Source organism: Cherax quadricarinatus, chromosome 100 (assembly GCF_038502225.1).
Source record: "Cherax quadricarinatus isolate ZL_2023a chromosome 100, ASM3850222v1, whole genome shotgun sequence".
NCBI classification, from domain to species: domain Eukaryota; kingdom Metazoa; phylum Arthropoda; class Malacostraca; order Decapoda; family Parastacidae; genus Cherax; species Cherax quadricarinatus.
The window spans coordinates 5,326,251-5,344,590 of record NC_091391.1 but is presented as its reverse complement, the minus strand read 5'-3'; the positions used below and the strand labels follow the sequence as shown (position 1 = coordinate 5,344,590).

At 39.9% G+C, this 18,340-nt stretch overlaps 2 protein-coding genes across 6 annotated transcripts in view; both read left to right on the top strand.

Moving 5' to 3' along the window:
- Positions 1 to 8,627, top strand: part of LOC128704639 (cell division cycle protein 16) — a 53,003-nt gene extending 44,376 nt beyond the window's left edge. For both annotated transcript variants that reach the window (XM_053799740.2, XM_053799739.2), the window contains 4 exons: positions 193 to 352; positions 5,375 to 5,567; positions 7,691 to 7,819; positions 8,478 to 8,627. In XM_053799740.2, the coding sequence (XP_053655715.2) occupies positions 193 to 352; positions 5,375 to 5,567; positions 7,691 to 7,819; positions 8,478 to 8,590 (595 nt within the window). In that variant the 3' untranslated portion in view covers positions 8,591 to 8,627. The remainder of the gene's footprint in view (positions 1 to 192; positions 353 to 5,374; positions 5,568 to 7,690; positions 7,820 to 8,477) is intronic.
- A 7,380-nt stretch (positions 8,628 to 16,007) lies between these two features.
- LOC128704640 (RING finger and SPRY domain-containing protein 1) overlaps positions 16,008 to 18,340 on the top strand; it is a 68,980-nt gene continuing 66,647 nt past the window's right edge. Inside the window, exon 1 of one of the 4 annotated variants that reach the window (XM_070079603.1) lies at positions 16,008 to 16,126. The gene's annotated coding sequence lies outside the window, so the exon portion shown is untranslated. Of the gene's footprint in view, positions 16,127 to 16,718; positions 16,837 to 18,340 lie in introns of those variants that run through there. The other 3 variants (XM_070079604.1, XM_070079602.1, XM_070079605.1) reach the window with 3 other exon arrangements.

Here is an 18,340-nt window from a genome sequence, read left to right as displayed (position 1 = left end):
CACCTCCAGAACTGTAACATCCTCACTCATCCTTCAGAGTACAGCACTGTAACATCCTCACTCATCCTTCAGAGTGCAGCACTGTAACATCCCATTCCTTATTTAGAGCACAGGGACTATTTTATATGTTCTGAATAAATGTAATTAAACATGACTATCCTATTTTGTGATCAGAAAATCTTGTGTCAACAGATATGTGTCAGCGGACGTATACTTGCGACGCGCTGTGGCATTAGTAGAAGAGAGTGGTGTTGTGGTCGTACCAGAGAAATGGGCGGCCTTATTAAATAACCTGGCTCATAACTGTCGAAAACTACAGAAATACGAAGAGGCTCTTCACTTCCATCAACAGGTATAGTAACGGTGCTTGTATGCGTGTGTGTATATGTATACATGTGGTGGAACCTTGGTACTGGAGTAGCGCCTTATTTGAACAAAGTTCGGCACTCAACCAAACAAACGCAACCTGCCAGAACTTCACTGTAAACTATTTTGTGTTTTTTCACATTTTTTGGATTTTTTTTATACAGTGGACCCCCGGTTAACGATATTTTTTCACTCCAGAAGTATGTTCACGTGCCAGTACTGACCGAATTTGTTCCCATAAGAAATATTGTGAAGTAGATTAGTCCATGTCAGACCCCCAAACATACACGTACAAACGCACTTACATAAATACACTTACATAATTGGCCACATTCGGAGGTAATCGTTATGCGGGGGTCCACTGTATTTGTATAAATAAGTCACTGTGGGAGGCAACTAAAATGCTGGGAGCAAGGGGCTAGTAACCCCTTCTCCTGTATAAATTACTAAATTTAAAAAGAGAAGCTTTCGTTTTTCTTTTTGGGCCGCCCTGCCTTGGTGGGATGCAGCCAGTTTGTTGAAAAAAAAAAAAGTCACTATGGGGCCTACGAAGATTAGTGATAACAGCTGACCAAAAGGAAAATTAGTTGGGAAAAATTTACTCAAAACTCAAATGGATTGGCACTCGAACAGCCTTCTGGAATGGATTAAGATTGAGTACCAAGGTTCCACTGTATATGGAGTGAGAGATTTTTTTTTTTATTATCACACCGGCCGATTCCCACCAAGGCAGGGTGGCCCGAAAAAGAAAAACTTTCACCATCATTCACTCCATCACTGTCTTGCCAGAAGGGTGCTTTACACTACAGTTTTTAAACTGCAACATTAACACCCCTCCTTCAGAGTGCAGGCACTGTACTTCCCATCTCCAGGACTCAAGTCCGGCCTGCCGGTTTCCCTGAATCCCTTCATAAATGTTACTTTGCTCACACTCCAACAGCACGTCAAGTATTAAAAACCATTTGTCTCCATTCACTCCTATCAAACACGCTCACGCATGCCTGCTGGAAGTCCAAGCCCCTCGCACACAAAACCTCCTTTACCCCCTCCCTCCAACCCTTCCTAGGCCGACCCCTACCCCGCCTTCCTTCCACTACAGACTGATACACTCTTGAAGTCATTCTGTTTCGCTCCATTCTCTCTACATGTCCGAACCACCTCAACAACCCTTCCTCAGCCCTCTGGACAACAGTTTTGGTAATCCCGCACCTCCTCCTAACTTCCAAACTACGAATTCTCTGCATTATATTCACACCACACATTGCCCTCAGACATGACATCTCCACTGCCTCCAGCCTTCTCCTCGCTGCAACATTCATCACCCACGCTTCACACCCATATAAGAGCGTTGGTAAAACTATACTCTCATACATTCCCCTCTTTGCCTCCAAGGACAAAGTTCTTTGTCTCCACAGACTCCTAAGTGCACCACTCACTCTTTTTTTCTCATCAATTCTATGATTCACCTCATCTTTCATAGACCCATCCGCTGACACGTCCACTCCCAAATATCTGAATACATTCACCTCCTCCATACTCTCTCCCTCCAATCTGATATTCAATCTTTCATCACCTAATCTTTTTGTTATCCTCATAACCTTACTCTTTCCTGTATTCACCTTTAATTTTCTTCTTTTGCACACCCTACCAAATTCATCCACCAATCTCTGCAACTTCTCTTCAGAATCTCCCAAGAGCACAGTGTCATCAGCAAAGAGCAGCTGTGACAACTCCCACTTTGTGTGTGATTCTTTATCTTTTAACTCCACGCCTCTTGCCAAGACCCTCGCATTTACTTCTCTTACAACCCCATCTATAAATATATTAAACAACCACGGTGACATCACACATCCTTGTCTAAGGCCTACTTTTACTGGGAAAAAATTTCCTTCTTTCCTACATACTCTAACTTGAGCCTCACTATCCTCGTAAAAACTCTTCACTGCTTTCAGTAACCTACCTCCTACACCATACACTTGCAACATCTGCCACATTGCCCCCCTATCCACCCTGTCATATGCCTTTTCCAAATCCATAAATGCCACAAAGACCTCTTTAGCCTTATCTAAATACTGTTCACTTATATGTTTCACTGTAAACACCTGGTCCACACACCCCCTACCTTTCCTAAAGCCTCCTTGTTCATCTGCTATCCTATTCTCCGTCTTACTCTTAATTCTTTCAATTATAACTCTACCATACACTTTACCAGGTACACTCAACAGACTTTTTTTTTTTTTTTTTTTTTTTTTTTTTCAACAAGTCGGTCGTCTCCCACCGAGGCAGGGTGACCCAAAAAAGAAAGAAAATCCCCAAAAAGAAAATACTTTCATCATCATTCAACACTTTCACCACACTCACACATTATCACTGCTTTTGCAGAGGTGCTCAGAATATAACAGTTTAGAAGCATATACGTATAGAGATACACAACATATCCCTCCAAACTGCCAATATCCCAAACCCCTCCTTTAAAGTGCAGGCATTGTACTTCCCATTTCCAGGACTCAAGTCCGACTATATGAAAATAACCGGTTTCCCTGAATCCCTTCACTAAATATTACCCTGCTCACACTCCAACAGATCGTCAGGTCCCAAGTATCATTCGTCTCCATTCACTCCTATCTAACACGCTCATGCACGCTTGCTGGAAGTCCAAGCCCCTCACCCACAAAACCTCCTTTACCCCCTCTTTCCAACCCTTTCGAGGACGACCCCTACCCCTCTTTCCTTCCCCTATAGATTTATATGCTTTCCATGTCATTCTACTTTGATCCATTCTCTCTAAATGACCAAACCACCTCAACAACCCCTCTTCTGCCCTCTGACTAATGCTTTTATTAACTCCAAATGCAAAATAAACCCAGTGAGGAGCAGAGGTGCGGTGGGCACAATAAGGAACACTGTGTCAACATACGTGGCCCCAGACTGTTCAACATCTTACCAGAGATATCAGAAACACAGCTTGAACAAGTGTAGAAGTCTTCAAGAGAAAACTGGACAAGTATCTCACCAGGTGGCAGATCAACCAAGCTGTGATGGATATGTGGGGGCAGCAGCCCTCCAGCAGCAACAAACTGGTTGACCAGTCTAGCACCAAATGAGCCTGGCCCATGGCCAGACTCCGAGAGTAGTAAGACTCCCAAAACTCATTGGTGGTAAGGTATATATATGCTTGAATCTTCTCAGATACTATTATCTTTTCCGAGGAGTGTAAAACAAAAGCCTTGTAAACAATTTGTTCTGTTAGGTTTGTTCTGTTAGATTTGTACTGTTAGGTTTGTTCTGTTAGGTTTGTTCTGTTAGGTTTGTTCTGTTAGGTTTGTTCTGTTAGGTTTGTTCTGTTAGGTTTGTTCTGTTAGGTTTGTTCTGTTAGGTTTGTTCTGTTAGGTTTGTTCTGTTAGGTTTATTCTGTTAGATTTGTTCTGTTAGGTTTGTTCTGTTAGGTTTGCTAGACTTTTCTTTTGGTTTTGGATATTGATAGTTTGGAGGGACATCTAAGCTGTCATATCAGAGCACCTTTGCAAAGACAGTGATTATGTATGAGTGATGGTGAAAGTGTTGAATGATGATGAAAGTTTTTCTCTTTCTTTTTGGGGCATCCTTCCTCGGTGGGAAACGGCCGACGTGTTAAAAAAAAAAAATGTAAAATCCTGTAAATGACAAAGCTCTACTCTAACATTGTGTAGGTATACATTGTTTCACTTAATAATTAAATAAAATTTGAATGGTGTTGTACAAGATAACACGTACATCTTGCTTCTTCTACCTACACTTCATGTGCATGTACATGAATATCTGTACATACCCTTCTGAGTGTTCATCTATTTTCTTAATAGTTCTTCTTATTTATTTCTCTTCATCTCCATGGGGAAGTGGGGAAGAGTTCTTCCTTCATAAGCCATGCGTTGTACAAGAATGATATACAATACCAACAAGATGAGAGTAAGACACATGTGCAACATCTGGGTATCTTTATTGTAGACGTTTCGCCATCCAGTGACTTTATCAATACAAATTCCAGGACATAACTTGAAGATAGTAGAACTAGGTACAGAAGATGAGGTAATCAGTCCCTCAACCTAGGAGTAGGTGCGAAGAGCACTGTAGTCGTGGAGATTCTGAAGCAGAAGCAAGGCGCCTGACACTTATATACTAACGTCAGGTGGAAATGGGACAGGTAGCAGACGAGGGCATAGTCACTGGTAGGCGGGATTCCCCAGTGGAAGTAGGTCCTACCCAAAGAGATGGGTTAGTTGTATTAGTAGTTGTCGTAGTCGTGAAGGTTATGTACATGTCCTCAGAATCAAGATTCCATGTTGTTGCAGTGTCTGACAAGTTGTGCAAGAATGGTATACAATACCGACAAGATGAAATTAAGACACATGTGCATCAGGCGCCTTGCTTCTGCTTCAGAATCTCCACGACTACAGTGCTCTTCGCACCTACTCCTAGGTTGAGGGACTGATTACCTCATCTTCTGTATATAGTCCTACTATCTTCAAGTTATGTCCTGGAATTTGTATTGATAAAGCCACTGGATGGCGAAATGTATACAAGAAAGATACCCAGATGTTGCACATGTGTCTTAATTTCATAAGCCATGCGTGTCGTAAGAGGCGACTAAAATGCCGAGAACGAGGTGTTAGTAAACCCTTCTCCTGTATAAATTACTAAATTTAAAAAGAAAAACTTTTTTTTCTTTTTAGGTCACCCTTCCTTAGTGGGATATGGCCAGTTTGTTGGAAAAAAAAAAGGTATTACTAAGACCTTGCTCCCAATATTTAGTAATTTATACAGGAGAAGGGGTTACTATTCCCTTTCTTCTGGTGTTTTAGTCACCTCTTATGATACATGGCTTATGAAGGAAGGATTCTTCTCCACTTCCCCATGGAGTATTGTCAGTACTGTATATCATTATTTTACAGAAACAGTTTGGTTCATCTGTCACTTGGCAGAGGTAATAATTTATTTTCTTCCTGGAAACTTATTTTGATGTATTTTTCAGGCATTGCGATTGTGTCCCGGCGTATCATCAACGTATTCAGCCTTAGGTTTGGTACAGTCACTCCTGGGAGACTACGAAGCAGCTGTTGTGGCCTTGCATAAGGCACTCTCATTGCATCGAGACGACACCACTGCCACGACTCTCCTTACAACCGTCATGGAGCAGCTCATGACACAAACTCCAGCCTTCCAGGGTAAGCTGCAACCATTATTTTTATTTTACTACCCACTTCCCACCAGGGTATTGTGACCCAAGGAAGAACACACATTCACCATCGCTGATTCTGCAGCAGACTATCCAGAAATTCACACACATCACAATTCAGATGACTCTTTGAAACTTACAATTTTTTATACATGTTTAACACTACCGTCCTGCCAAGTGAGTGTAAAACGAAAGCCTGTAATTGTTTTACATGATGGTAGAATTGCTGGTGTCTTTTGTCTGTCTCATAAACATGCAAGATTTCAGGTACGTCTTGCTACTTCTACTTACACTTAGGTCACACTACACATACATGTACAAGCATATATATATACACACCCCTCTGGGTTTTCTGCTATTTTCTTACTAGTTCTTGTTCTTGTTTATTTCCTCTTATCCCCATGGGGAAGTGGAACAGAATTCTTCCTCCGTAAGTCATGCGTGTTGTAAGAGGCGACTAAAATGCCGGGAGCAAGGGGCTAGTAACCTCTTCTCCTGTATATATTACTAAATGTAAAAGAGAAACTTTTCTTTTTCTTTTTGGGCCACCCTGCCTCGGTGGGATACGGCCGGTTTTGTTGAAAGAAGTTTGTTTAACCCGTAAACGGTCCAAACATATATATACGTTTTTTCAACATTTGAAAGTATGTAAAAAAAATAGATCTTCTTTTTTTTTTTTTTTACATTTGAAAATGTGTAAAAAAAACTTTGATCTTTTTTTTTTTTTATATTTGAAAATATGTAAAAAAAACGTAGATCTACTTTTGTAGCACTACACATGTGAACGTAGATCTGCTTGGACCGTTTACGGGTTAACACATTGTCTCAGTGAGGTACGGAGACTAGAAAAAAAAACACATCGATTGTTATTCATTCAGTTGTTGTCGTACTGCAAGTGTGCTGACAACTCAAGTTAGGTGACCTTTAAATTGCAAGATGTTCACTCCTCCAGAGTGCAAGGCTGTACTTCTACCCCTCAAGGGAAGTTCCTTGATGTTTGTGAGGGGCTCTTTGATCTATGGAATTGGATCTGTGCTTCAATTCCCTGAATTAAGCCTGAATGCCTTCCGTACCCCCGTACCCACAGGCACTATATAATCCTTACAGGTTTAGTGCTCCCCTATAATAATAATGTACTTTCCACCTCCAGGAGGTTATGTCAATTTTGTTTTCTTTTTATAACTCATTGGCTAAATCTTGCCAAAGCAGGGTGACCCAAAACAGAAAACACATTCACCATCATTCTTTCAATCACTGTCTTCCCAGAAGTGTACTAATATCATAGTCAAATTACCCTCTGACTGCAGCATCCTAACCCATCCTTCAGAGTGCCCCCTCCCACCTCCAGGACTCAAGTCCAGCTAACTTATTTTTCCAAGTCCTTCATAAAAGTTGCACTACTCACACTCCAACAGCACATCTATTAACCACTTCTATGCAATAATTTGCAGTGTTGCAATAATTAAAGTGCTTCACATTTCTCCTTAATTTCACTACTGTGTGTTTATTTAGGAAGTTGTATGAAGATCAGTATTGACTATTGCTGTTGGGTTTATATTAACTCGTTATAAGTTAATTCCCAAGAAATGTTTCATTATTTTTCAACCAATTACAGTATTTGCTTATTGTATGCGTAAAAATTAAAAAAAAAAGAAAATAGGAAAAAATGTCATTAATAAGTATGATGATTGGTCTTTTAAGGTTTGTCAAGCAGTGGTTTGTGTTCTATTAAATAACTTCATCAACATTAATATAATGAATAGCATTATTGACAGGAGTAAGGGGGTTAGTAAACCACTTCTATAATAAATTATTAATTTTAAAAAGAAAAACTTTCATTTTTCATTTTAGGTCACCCTGCCTTGGTGGGACACGGCCGGTGCGTTGAGAAAAATTGGCTTTACGAAAGTCATCATATGTTGCTAATATATTTAATTACCAATTAATAGATTGATACAATTTTATTTTGTGTTACTTTCCATTTCATGTTTAGTTCCTCATTATATTTTTGTCTCAAGTTATATTGTTTTGTCTCATAAAATATTGGTTTAAAAAAATTGCAAAATCGTGATTATTTTTCCCATATGTGATAAAAGATTTTACAATGTGAAGGTGACGACAATGTGCCCCAGCTGGACCTTCCGTCGGAGCTGGTTGGGACAGACACGAACACCAGTGATATTACACCAGCCTCGGCAGAAGATCCCCTTAGTGACACCAACCTCTTAGGCTCCAGCATAGGTCAGTTTCACTGCTCTTGTTGTGTGGAAAAAGACACGTACAGTTCACGACATTTATTATATGAAATGTGTCACTATGAATTAACTGGTAATGAGTTTATGTAGTCACTACGAGTTAATCCCTGCCTGTACCTTGGTTTATTTATAATCATGTCATTACTATTTCATGAGTTGTATAGTCGGTATCACCATACCATACCATTTACAATTCTCTTGTTTATTTTGTGTAGATTTGTTATACAAATTAGCTTTTTTCCCTATTAAAGGAAGGTGACCCAAAAAACGACTTTCATGATTTTTCAGATTAAAGATGCAGAATTTATAACGTATGTTTTGAGGGCTACAATTCACGTAGAGTGAACATTAACAGTCATTCATGAATCTGATATTTTAGACAATAATGGCTTGGAAAATTTATTAATTCTACAATTCACAAATAACTTAAACTTAGGAGAGGGAACTTTGGACGACAGTGGTTCCAAGCGGACTTGAATGTTGCATTTCCTTTCCTAAATGCAGGTTAGGTTATTTATGAATTATTCCAGCCACGGTATTGCAACTTCCATTTCTCTAAATTAATGGTAATGATTGCCTCTTTTGGTTGGGAATCCTTCCTCGATATTCAGTGAACGAATAATGGCCTGGTTTCTCTGTGACAGGTCAACCAGTGATGCACTCCTCCGATGTTGGTGGAGATTCCTTGAGTCATACAGAGAGTCAGTCGTCAGCGCTCATCATTGAAGATATGGTTATGGATGATCAGAGCCCATAAGCTTGTACCTATGCAAATAAATTTTTTAGTTTTATAAGTGGCATTCATTTTTTAGTTCCTTGTGGTTTGTATTTCACATTGAAATTAATACAAGGAAGCCGAGGTTTGAAATTGTAAATACAGTATTTTATATGTGTTATGTACTGTTACCTGCATGTATATGTATGTACAGTATGTGTATGACTCTACCTCTGTTGTGTATGTACAGTATGTGTATAACCTGTTTGTATAGTGTATGTGTGTGTATTTATATGTGTATGTACCTGCATGTGTGTATATATATAGTATGAACGTGTGATTACTTAGAATTTGTATATGTTGAACTCTATCTCTTGAACCTTTTAAACTTTACTCATTGACATTATCTATGTCCATCATATCTATTTTAAAAGTTGTCAGTTCTTTTAGTTTCCACCATGTTGTTCTCCTGTGATGAAATTCCGCTGGATAGCAACGATCGTTACTATGGGAAGACACTTCGTCCAGTGCAAAGCTTTATTTACACACGTTTTGCCCCTACACGAGTTGATGCGATACAAGCCCGGACACGCCAATATGTGGTTGCAGGAGTCAACTTCCAGCTCTGGGGCCCTGTGGAGGTGAAATATCTGTAAATGAAGTTTTCCTATGTACACAGTTGCTTTCTGGTCATATTGAGAAATTTATGGAAGCTTATTATTGAAACTATAAAATTATAAAAACAGTTTGTGTTAAATATATTGCCTAACATTCATTAATAAGTATTACAAACAGTTTACCCCTCAAGGAAGGTTCCTTGATGCTGGTGAGGGCTCTTGATCTAGGGGAATTGGATCTGTGCTCCAGTTCCCTGAATACCTTCCACCCCTCCCTCCACAGGCGCTATATAATCCCTACGGGTTTAGTGCTACACCATGATTATAATATGAACAGTTTAATGTTGGTTGAGTGTTTTTTGTGCCTAAAATAATGAGTAGTTTAACCTCATATCTTTATCTCTTGCCTTTGCACAACTGTGTAAATAATATTTTTATTTTTTTATTATCACACTGGCCGATTCCCACCAAGGCAGGGTGGCCCGAAAAAGAAAAACTTTCACCACCATTCACTCCATCACTGTCTTGCCAGAAGGATGCTTTACACTACAGTTTATAAACTGCAACATTAACACCCCTCCTTCAGAGTGCAGGCACTGTACTTCCCATCTCCAGGACTCAAGTCCGGCCTGCCGGTTTCCCTGAACCCCTTCATAAATGTTACTTTGCTCACACTCCAACAGCAAAGTAACATTTATGAAGGGGTTCAGGGAAACCGGCAGGCCGGACTTGAGTCCTGGAGATGGGAAGTACAGTGTCTGCACTCTGAAGGAGGGGTGTTAATGTTGCAGTTTAAAAACTGTAGTGTAAAGCACCCTTCTGGCAAGACAGTGATGGAGTGAATGATGGTGAAAGTTTTTCTTTTTCGGGTCACCCTGCCTTGGTGGGAATCAGCCAGTGTGTAAATAATGGTACCATTTAATTTGAAATACCATATTTCCTGGCATATAAGATGCACTTATTTCCCACAAAAAGTCTTGGAAAATCAGCCTTATATGCTGAAGGTCAGGGTCGACGGTATTCTTTGGGTTACATCGGTAGACATCGGCGAACTTTTTTGGGTATTTCCCCAAAACAAGTTTGTGTACAGCTAAATTATCCACCTGACTAAAATTATTTGTTTCACAAAAGTATAACTTTCATAATTTGTCTCACTAAATAATAAATTTTTGTGCAGTTTTATTAGCATGTTTATTGAATATTCATTACCCCAGAGATTTTCATTTGTGCCCCATTTGGGGTAATTTACCCCGGTTCCCCGACCTCTGCTCTAGCAGTTGTTGACTAACGTTAGGTTACAGCTGTTTGGAAACATCGTCTTGCATATTCATGCACCTTATATGCTGGAAAATACGATAAATAATAGAGATGTACCAACGTGCTCATTTTAATAAGATGATACATTAATTTGAAATGACCCGTAGTTGTCGAAGCAGAAATACCATATTTTACAGCATTGAAGACGCTACTTTTCTCCAAAATACGTCTTGAAAACTTACTCACCGTTGTGGAGGCCAAAGTATTATTTATCTTTTTTTCCAAAATTTTAGCCAGTCAGAATTAAGGGGGCACCTTTGACACCGGAGCGTCTCATTTGCTGTAAAATACAGTAATGTCTCGGATTCCCCTCACCTTCCCCATGTGCAGGCTGAATGACCCATGTGGGTTTAGCATTTTCTTTTTAGGAATAAATAATCATGTCCAGAAATTCTTACACTCACCACAGCTCATTACTGTGGTGCTGTATAACCCTGATGGGTTTAGCTCATGGTTATGATTATAATACTTTTCTGTGGCCTCGGACCACCATCCAGAGATGGAAGTTGACTCAATATTAGCACCAAGAGTTGACAGTTGACTAAAGTTGTTACAACCATAACTCTTCAAAGGAAATAAGTACCTTGATGCCAGTGAAGGTCTCTTGATCCAAAGTACTGGAGCTGTCCTCCCACTCTCTTAATCTCAGACTGAACCTGATTGCCTTCCACCCCCCATGTATTGTATGACTCCCAACCTGGTGGGTTTAGTGCTTGGTTTTGATTATAATAATGTATAACTCCACGATATTATGTACCAATGAGTTGCTGTCAGAGATCTTGAAGACAACCAGCTGGGAGGCAGTTGAACAGTCTTGGACCCCTGACACACACACACACATACAAAGTATTGTAACCGCAAACGAGTGGTATTTAATCAATAACAAGACTGCGACTAGCCGGGGAATCAAACCCGTGTTGTTTTAACCCACCTCGTGGTGAGCGAAAATTCATGACGCTCTAATCCACTGGACCATTTAATCCTACAAAAATTACGCACCCAGCAGAGCTAGGTGTTGTACCATGGTTCGCTCACCGTGAGGGGGGGCTGAAACAACACAGGTTTGATCCCCCGGCTAGTTGCAGTGTTGTTCTTTCTTTTTTGGGTCACCCTGCCTCGGTGGGAGACGGCCGACTTATTGAAAATATAAATATAAATATATATATATATATATATATATATATATATATATATATATATATATATATATATATATATATATATATATATATATATATATATATTTTTTTTTTTTTTTTTTTTTTTTTTTTCAACAAGTTGGTCGTCTCCCACCGAGGCAGGGTGACCCAAAAAAGAAAGAAAATCCCCAAAAAGAAAATACTTTCATCATCATTCAACACTTTCACCACACTCACACATTGTTACAAAAAACGCGATTCTAAAAGCTTAGAGATCTCCAGTGAATACTAGAAAGGACTGCCCTTCTAGCATCCAGCCTGTTACTGGGTTTTTGTAACAAGTAGTCAGTATCCTTGTCCAATTATCCATTAAATTCAGTACGAATTATTAGTGCTTTAGGATTACAACTGGTAGGCTACTAACTAGAGAAATTAAAATTTAATAAATTTATTAAGTAGTAAGTTGTCTAGAGGTATATTATCAAATTAAATTAATTACAGCAATCAAAATAAAATCAATCTCTCGAGTTCAATATTATTGTGCTGAAAGCACATACCACATTTATAATTCTTAAGTACCATCTGGTACATTAACATTTTATAAGATATTACAAATATGTACAAGTAAGTTTGTGTATGTGTGTAAGTGCTCTTAAGTAGTTAGCTATGTCTCAAGACTCGAATAAGACTTAAACAAGTGACTGACAATGTCCTCAAATAAACTAACTTCTTGACCGACTGGCAACCCAAACAGTCTGTTTGAACAACAAAGAATGCTAAGCCCAATAGCAATGCAATATCAAGCGACTGCGACACAGAATCTGGAACTGGGAAATAATATAACGACACTAAGTAGGGACCATCAGCAGATCCTCCACAAAAGTTACAAAACTCCCATACTACTGAATCTACGTTCAGCATAAGTAAAACTGTGACTGTGACAATACACAGGAACCAGTACAAAATTAGGTCAGAAGCTATAGCTCGGGACCTGAGATGTTCAGTGTCTAAGAGACACACAACCTCAGTACAACGTCGAAAATCACAAAGTCTATACAATGTTCTGTGAACAAAGTTCTACAGAACTAACAAGAATAATGAGACAGACAATCTGTCCAACCACCAAGCGAGTCTCGAGCAGACTGAAAACTTCACGAGAGGTGAGGACACCCCCCCTCGATCACGTGATAGCTCCGTGGGCAGCACAGCTCAGAAGCCGGCAGTATAACGAGCGACAAGCGATAATTACAGTAGTTTGACAATCAAGACTAACTGAGCACATTTTATATACATCCTAACAACATAAGTCAAATAAGAATATAAAGCAATATATTTACGATTTAGCTATTATCGCAAATATAAGCAATATAAAATTAAATGAAAAGGTAATATACATTATATATACATAATAATCATTGTAACCCATTCAGGGGTTGCAACACACATTATCACTGCTTTTGCAGAGGTGCTCAGAATACAACAGTTTAGAAGCATATACGTATAAAGATACACAACATATCCCTCCAAACTGCCAATATCCCAAACCCCTCCTTTAAAGTGCAGGCATTGTACTTCCCATTTCCAGGACTCAAGTCCGACTATAAGAAAATAACCGGTTTCCCTGAATCCCTTCACTAAATATTACCCTGCTCACACTCCAACAGATCGTCAGGTCCCAAGTATCATTCGTCTCCATTCACTCCTATCTAACACGCTCATGCACGCTTGCTGGAAGTCCAAGCCCCTCGCCCACAAAACCTCCTTTACCCCCTCTTTCCAGCCCTTTCGAGGACGACCCCTACCCCTCTTTCCTTCCCCTATAGATTTATATGCTTTCCATGTCATTCTACTTTGATCCATTCTCTCTAAATGACCAAACCACCTCAACAACCCCTCTTCTGCCCTCTGACTAATGCTTTTATTAACTCCACACCTTTTCCTAATTTCCACACTCCGAATTTTCTGCATAATATTTACACCACACATTGCCCTTAGACAGGACACCTCCACTGCCTCCAACTGTCTCCTTGCTGCTGCATTTACCACCCAAGCTTCACATCCATATAAGAGTGTTGGTACTACTATACTTTCATACATTCCCTTCTTTGCCTCCATAGATAACGTTTTTTGACTCCACATATACCTCAACGCACCACTCACCTTTTTTCCCTCATCAATTCTATGATTAACCTCATCCTTCATAAATCCATCCGCCGACACGTCAATTCCCAAGTATCTGAAAACATTCACTTCTTCCATACTCCTCCTCCCCAATTTGATATCCAATTTTTCTTTATCTAAATCATTTGATACCCTCATCACCTTACTCTTTTCTATGTTCACTTTCAACTTTCTACCTTTACACACATTCCCAAACTCATCCACTAACCTTTGCAATTTTTCTTCAGAATCTCCCATAAGCACAGTATCATCAGCAAAATGTAACTGTGTCAATTCCCATTTTGAATTTGATTCCCCATAATTTAATCCCACCCCTCTCCCAAACACCCTAGCATTTACTTCCTTTACAACCCCATCTATAAATATATTAAACAACCATGGTGACATTACACATCCCTGTCTAAGACCTACTTTTACCGGGAAGTATTCTCCCTCTCTTCTACACACCCTCATGGAAGGTTCCTTGATGTTGGTGAGGGGCTCTTGATTTAGGGAATTGGATCTGTGCTCCAGTTCCCCGAATTAAGCCTGAATGCCTTCCACATCCCCCCCTGGGCGCTGTATAATCCTACGGGTTTAGCGCTTCCCCCTTGATTATAATAATAATAATCCCTCTCTTCTACACACCCTAACCTGAGCCTCACTATCCTCATAAAAACTCTTTACAGCATTTAGTAACTTACCACCTATTCCATATACTTGCAACATCTGACACATTGCTTCCCTATCCACTCTATCATATGCCTTTTCTAAATCCATAAATGCAATAAAAACTTCCCTACCTTTATCTAAATACTGTTCACATATATGCTTCAATGTAAACACTTGATCTACACATCCCCTACCCACTCTAAAACCTCCCTGCTCATCCACAATCCTACATTCTGTCTTACCTCTAATTCTTTCAATTATAACCCTACCGTACACTTTTCCTGGTATACTCAGTAAACTTATTCCTCTTTAATTTTTACAATCTCTTTTGTCCCCTTTCCCTTTATATAAAGGGACTATACATGCTCTCTGCCAATCCCTAGGTACCTTCCCCTCTTTCATACATTTATTAAACAAAAGTACCAACCACTCCAACACTATATCCCCCCCTGCTTTTAACATTTCTGTCATGATCCCATCAGTTCCAGCTGCTTTACCCCCTTTCATTCTACGTAATGCCTCACGTACCTCCTCCACACTTTCATCCTGCTCTTCTTCACTCCTAAAAGATGGTATACCTCCCTGACCAGTGCATGAAATTACCGCCTCTCTTTCTTCATCAACATTTAAAAGTTCCTCAAAATATTCTCGCCATCTACCTAATACTTCCCTCTCCCCAACTACTAACTCCACTACTCTGTTTTTAACTGACAAATCCATACTTTCCCTAGGCTTTCTTAACTTGTTTAACTCACTCCAAAATTTTTTCTTATTTTCATTAAAATTTCTTGACAGTGCCTCTCCCACTATCATCTGCTCTCCTTTTGCACTCTCTCACCACTCTCTTCACCTTTCTTTTACTTTCCATATACTCTGCTCTTCTTATAACACTTCTGCCTTGTAAAAACCTCTCATAAGCTACCTTTTTCTCTTTTATCACACCCTTTACTTCATCATTCCACCAATCACTCCTCTTTCCTCCTGCACCCACCCTCCTATATATATATATATATATATATATATATATATATATATATATATATGTGTGTGTGTGTGTGTGTGTGTGTGTGTATAAACATTTTTCGCCGCACAGTAACATCAGTCCAATACAAAGAACAGGATGATCAGAAGAAGATTGAGGTAGTCAGTCCCTCAACCTGGAGTCGATGTAAGCAGTCCCAAATAATTTACAGTATAAAACAGGTGTAAAAATATCAAAATTCTTTATTTTTATTAGTTTTTAGGCCTTGAACTTTTTACACCACTAGCTTAATCTGTACCAGAGTTATTTCCACATAGGCTTAAGGCCTAAAATTTTTAATGTCCATGATGCCTATATAAAATATTACATGAGTAAATTATACATAATTTATAAAAAAGTCTGACATTCATTAGGCCTATGAAATTAGAAAAAAAAATTCCCAAAACTAGTTTAGTTTACTGGTGTTAATCTAGATTAAATTTCACAAACTTTACAGTATAAAACAAGTGTAAAAACAATCAAAATTTTCCAGGAGGCCAAAAAAAAAAAATATATATATTTTAGGTGTGTGGGTGTGGAGGCGACTGTCAGTTGTTTGTTGTGTTGTTTACCTGCTGAGTTGTGATGGTTGTCTGGTTATATTGTTATATTACAGCCACTCAGGAGTGATGACTGTCAGTGTAACACCTGGGTGAGTGATGATGTTGTTGTGATGATGTGTGGTGGTTGTTGTGTGTTGATGTGTGATGTGATGATGTGTGGTGGTGTGTTGATGTGTTGATGTTGTGGTGGTGTTGTGATGGTTGTCTGGTTATATTGTTATATTACAGCCACTCAGGAGTGATGACTGTCAGTGTAACACCTGGGTGAGTGATGATGTTGTTGTGGTGATGTTGTGATGATGTTGTGTGTTGATGTTGTGGTGATGTTGTGTGGTGATGTTGTGGTGATGTTGTGGTGATGATGTGGTGGTTGTTGTGTGGTGATGTTGTGATGGTTGTCTGGTTATATTGTTATATTACAGCCACTCAGGAGTGATGACTGTCAGTGTAACACCTGGGTGAGTGATGATGTTGTTGTGGTGATGTTGTGGTGTTGTTGTTGTGTGGTGATGTTGTGGTGATGTGTGGTGATGTGTGGTGGTTGTGATGATGTGTGGTGATGTTGTGGTGGTGTTGTGATGGTTGTCTGGTTATATTGTTATATTACAGCCACTCAGGAGTGATGACTGTCAGTGTGACACCTGGGTGAGTGATGTTGTTGTGGTGATGTGGTGGTTGTTGTGTGTTGATGTGTGATGTTGTGATGATGTGTGGTGATGTGGTGGTGTTGTGATGGTTGTCTGGTTATATTGTTATATTACAGCCACTCAGGAGTGATGACTGTCAGTGTAACACCTGGGTGAGTGATGATGTTGTTGTGGTGATGTTGTGATGATGTTGTGTGTTGATGTTGTGGTGATGTTGTGTGGTGATGTTGTGGTGATGTTGTGATGATGTTGTGTGGTGATGTTGTTGTGGTGATGTGGTTGTTGTGTGGTGATGTGGTTGTTGTGTGGTGATGCTGTGGTGGTTGTTGTGTGGTGATGTTGTGGTGGTTGTTGTGTGGTGATGTTGTGGTTGTTGTGTGGTGATGTTGTGGTGGTTGTTGTGTGGTGATGTGTAGTGATGTGGTGGTTGTTGTGTGGTGATGTGGTTGTGTGGTGATGTTGTGGTGGTTGTTCTGTGGTGATGTGGTGATTGTTGTGTGGTGATGTTGTGGGGGTTGTTGTGTGGTGATGTGATGGTTGTTGTGTGGTGATGTTGTGATGGTTGTGTGGTGATGTGATGGTTGTTGTTGTGTGGTGATGTTGTGGTGGATGTGTGGTGATGTTGTGGTTGTGTGGTGATGTTGTGATGTGGTTGTGTGGTGATATGGTGGTTGTGTGATGTTGTGGTGGTTGTGTGGTGATGTGGTTGTTGTGTGATGTGGTTGTGTGGTGATGTGGTTGTTGTGTGGTGATGTGGTGGTGTGGTGGTTGTTGTGTGGTGTGATGTGGTGGTTGTTGTGTGGTGTGTGGTGTGGTGTTGTGGTGGTTGTTGTGTGGTGTGTGGTGGTGTTGTGGTTGTGTGGTGATGTTGTGGCTGTGTGGTGATGTGGTTGTTGTGTGGTGATGTTGTGTGGTGATGTTGTGGTTGTGTGGTGATGTGTGGTGTGATGTGGTGATGTGGTGGTTGTTGTGTGGTGATGTGGTGGTTGTGTGGTGTGTGATGTGGCGGTTGTGTGGTGATGTGTGATGTGGTGGTTGTTGTGTGGTGATGTGATGTTGTGGTGGTGGTTGTGTGGTGATGTTGTGTGGTGATATTGTGGTGGTTGTTGTGTGGTGATGTTGTGGTGGTTGTTGTTGTGTGATGTGGTGGTTGTTGTTGTGTGGTGATGTGGTGGTGGTTGTTGTGTGGTGATGTTGTTGTATGGTGATGTGGTGGTGGTTGCAACCCTTGAATGGGTTACAATGTATATGTATATTAAATTTTCATGTAATTTTATATTGCTTATATTTGCGATAATAGCTAAATCGTAAATGTATTGCTTTATATTATTATTTGAGTTAGTTATGTTGTTAGGTAGGATGTAACATATTATGTGCTCAGCTCAAGTCTTGATTGTCTAACTACTGTAATTATCGCTGTTTGCTCGTTTCCCTGCCGGCTTCTGTTGCTGGGCAGTAACTGTCCACGGAGCTATCACGTGATCGAGGGGGAATGATCTCACCTCGCCTGAAGTATTCAGTCTGGTCTAGACTCGCTTGGTGGTTGGACGTATTCCTGACAAGTGCCTAAATCTCCCTTATTGGCCCTTGTTGGAAGATCGTCTCTGTAGCTATCTGTCTTATTATTGTTGTTAGTTCTGGAGACTCTTGTTCACA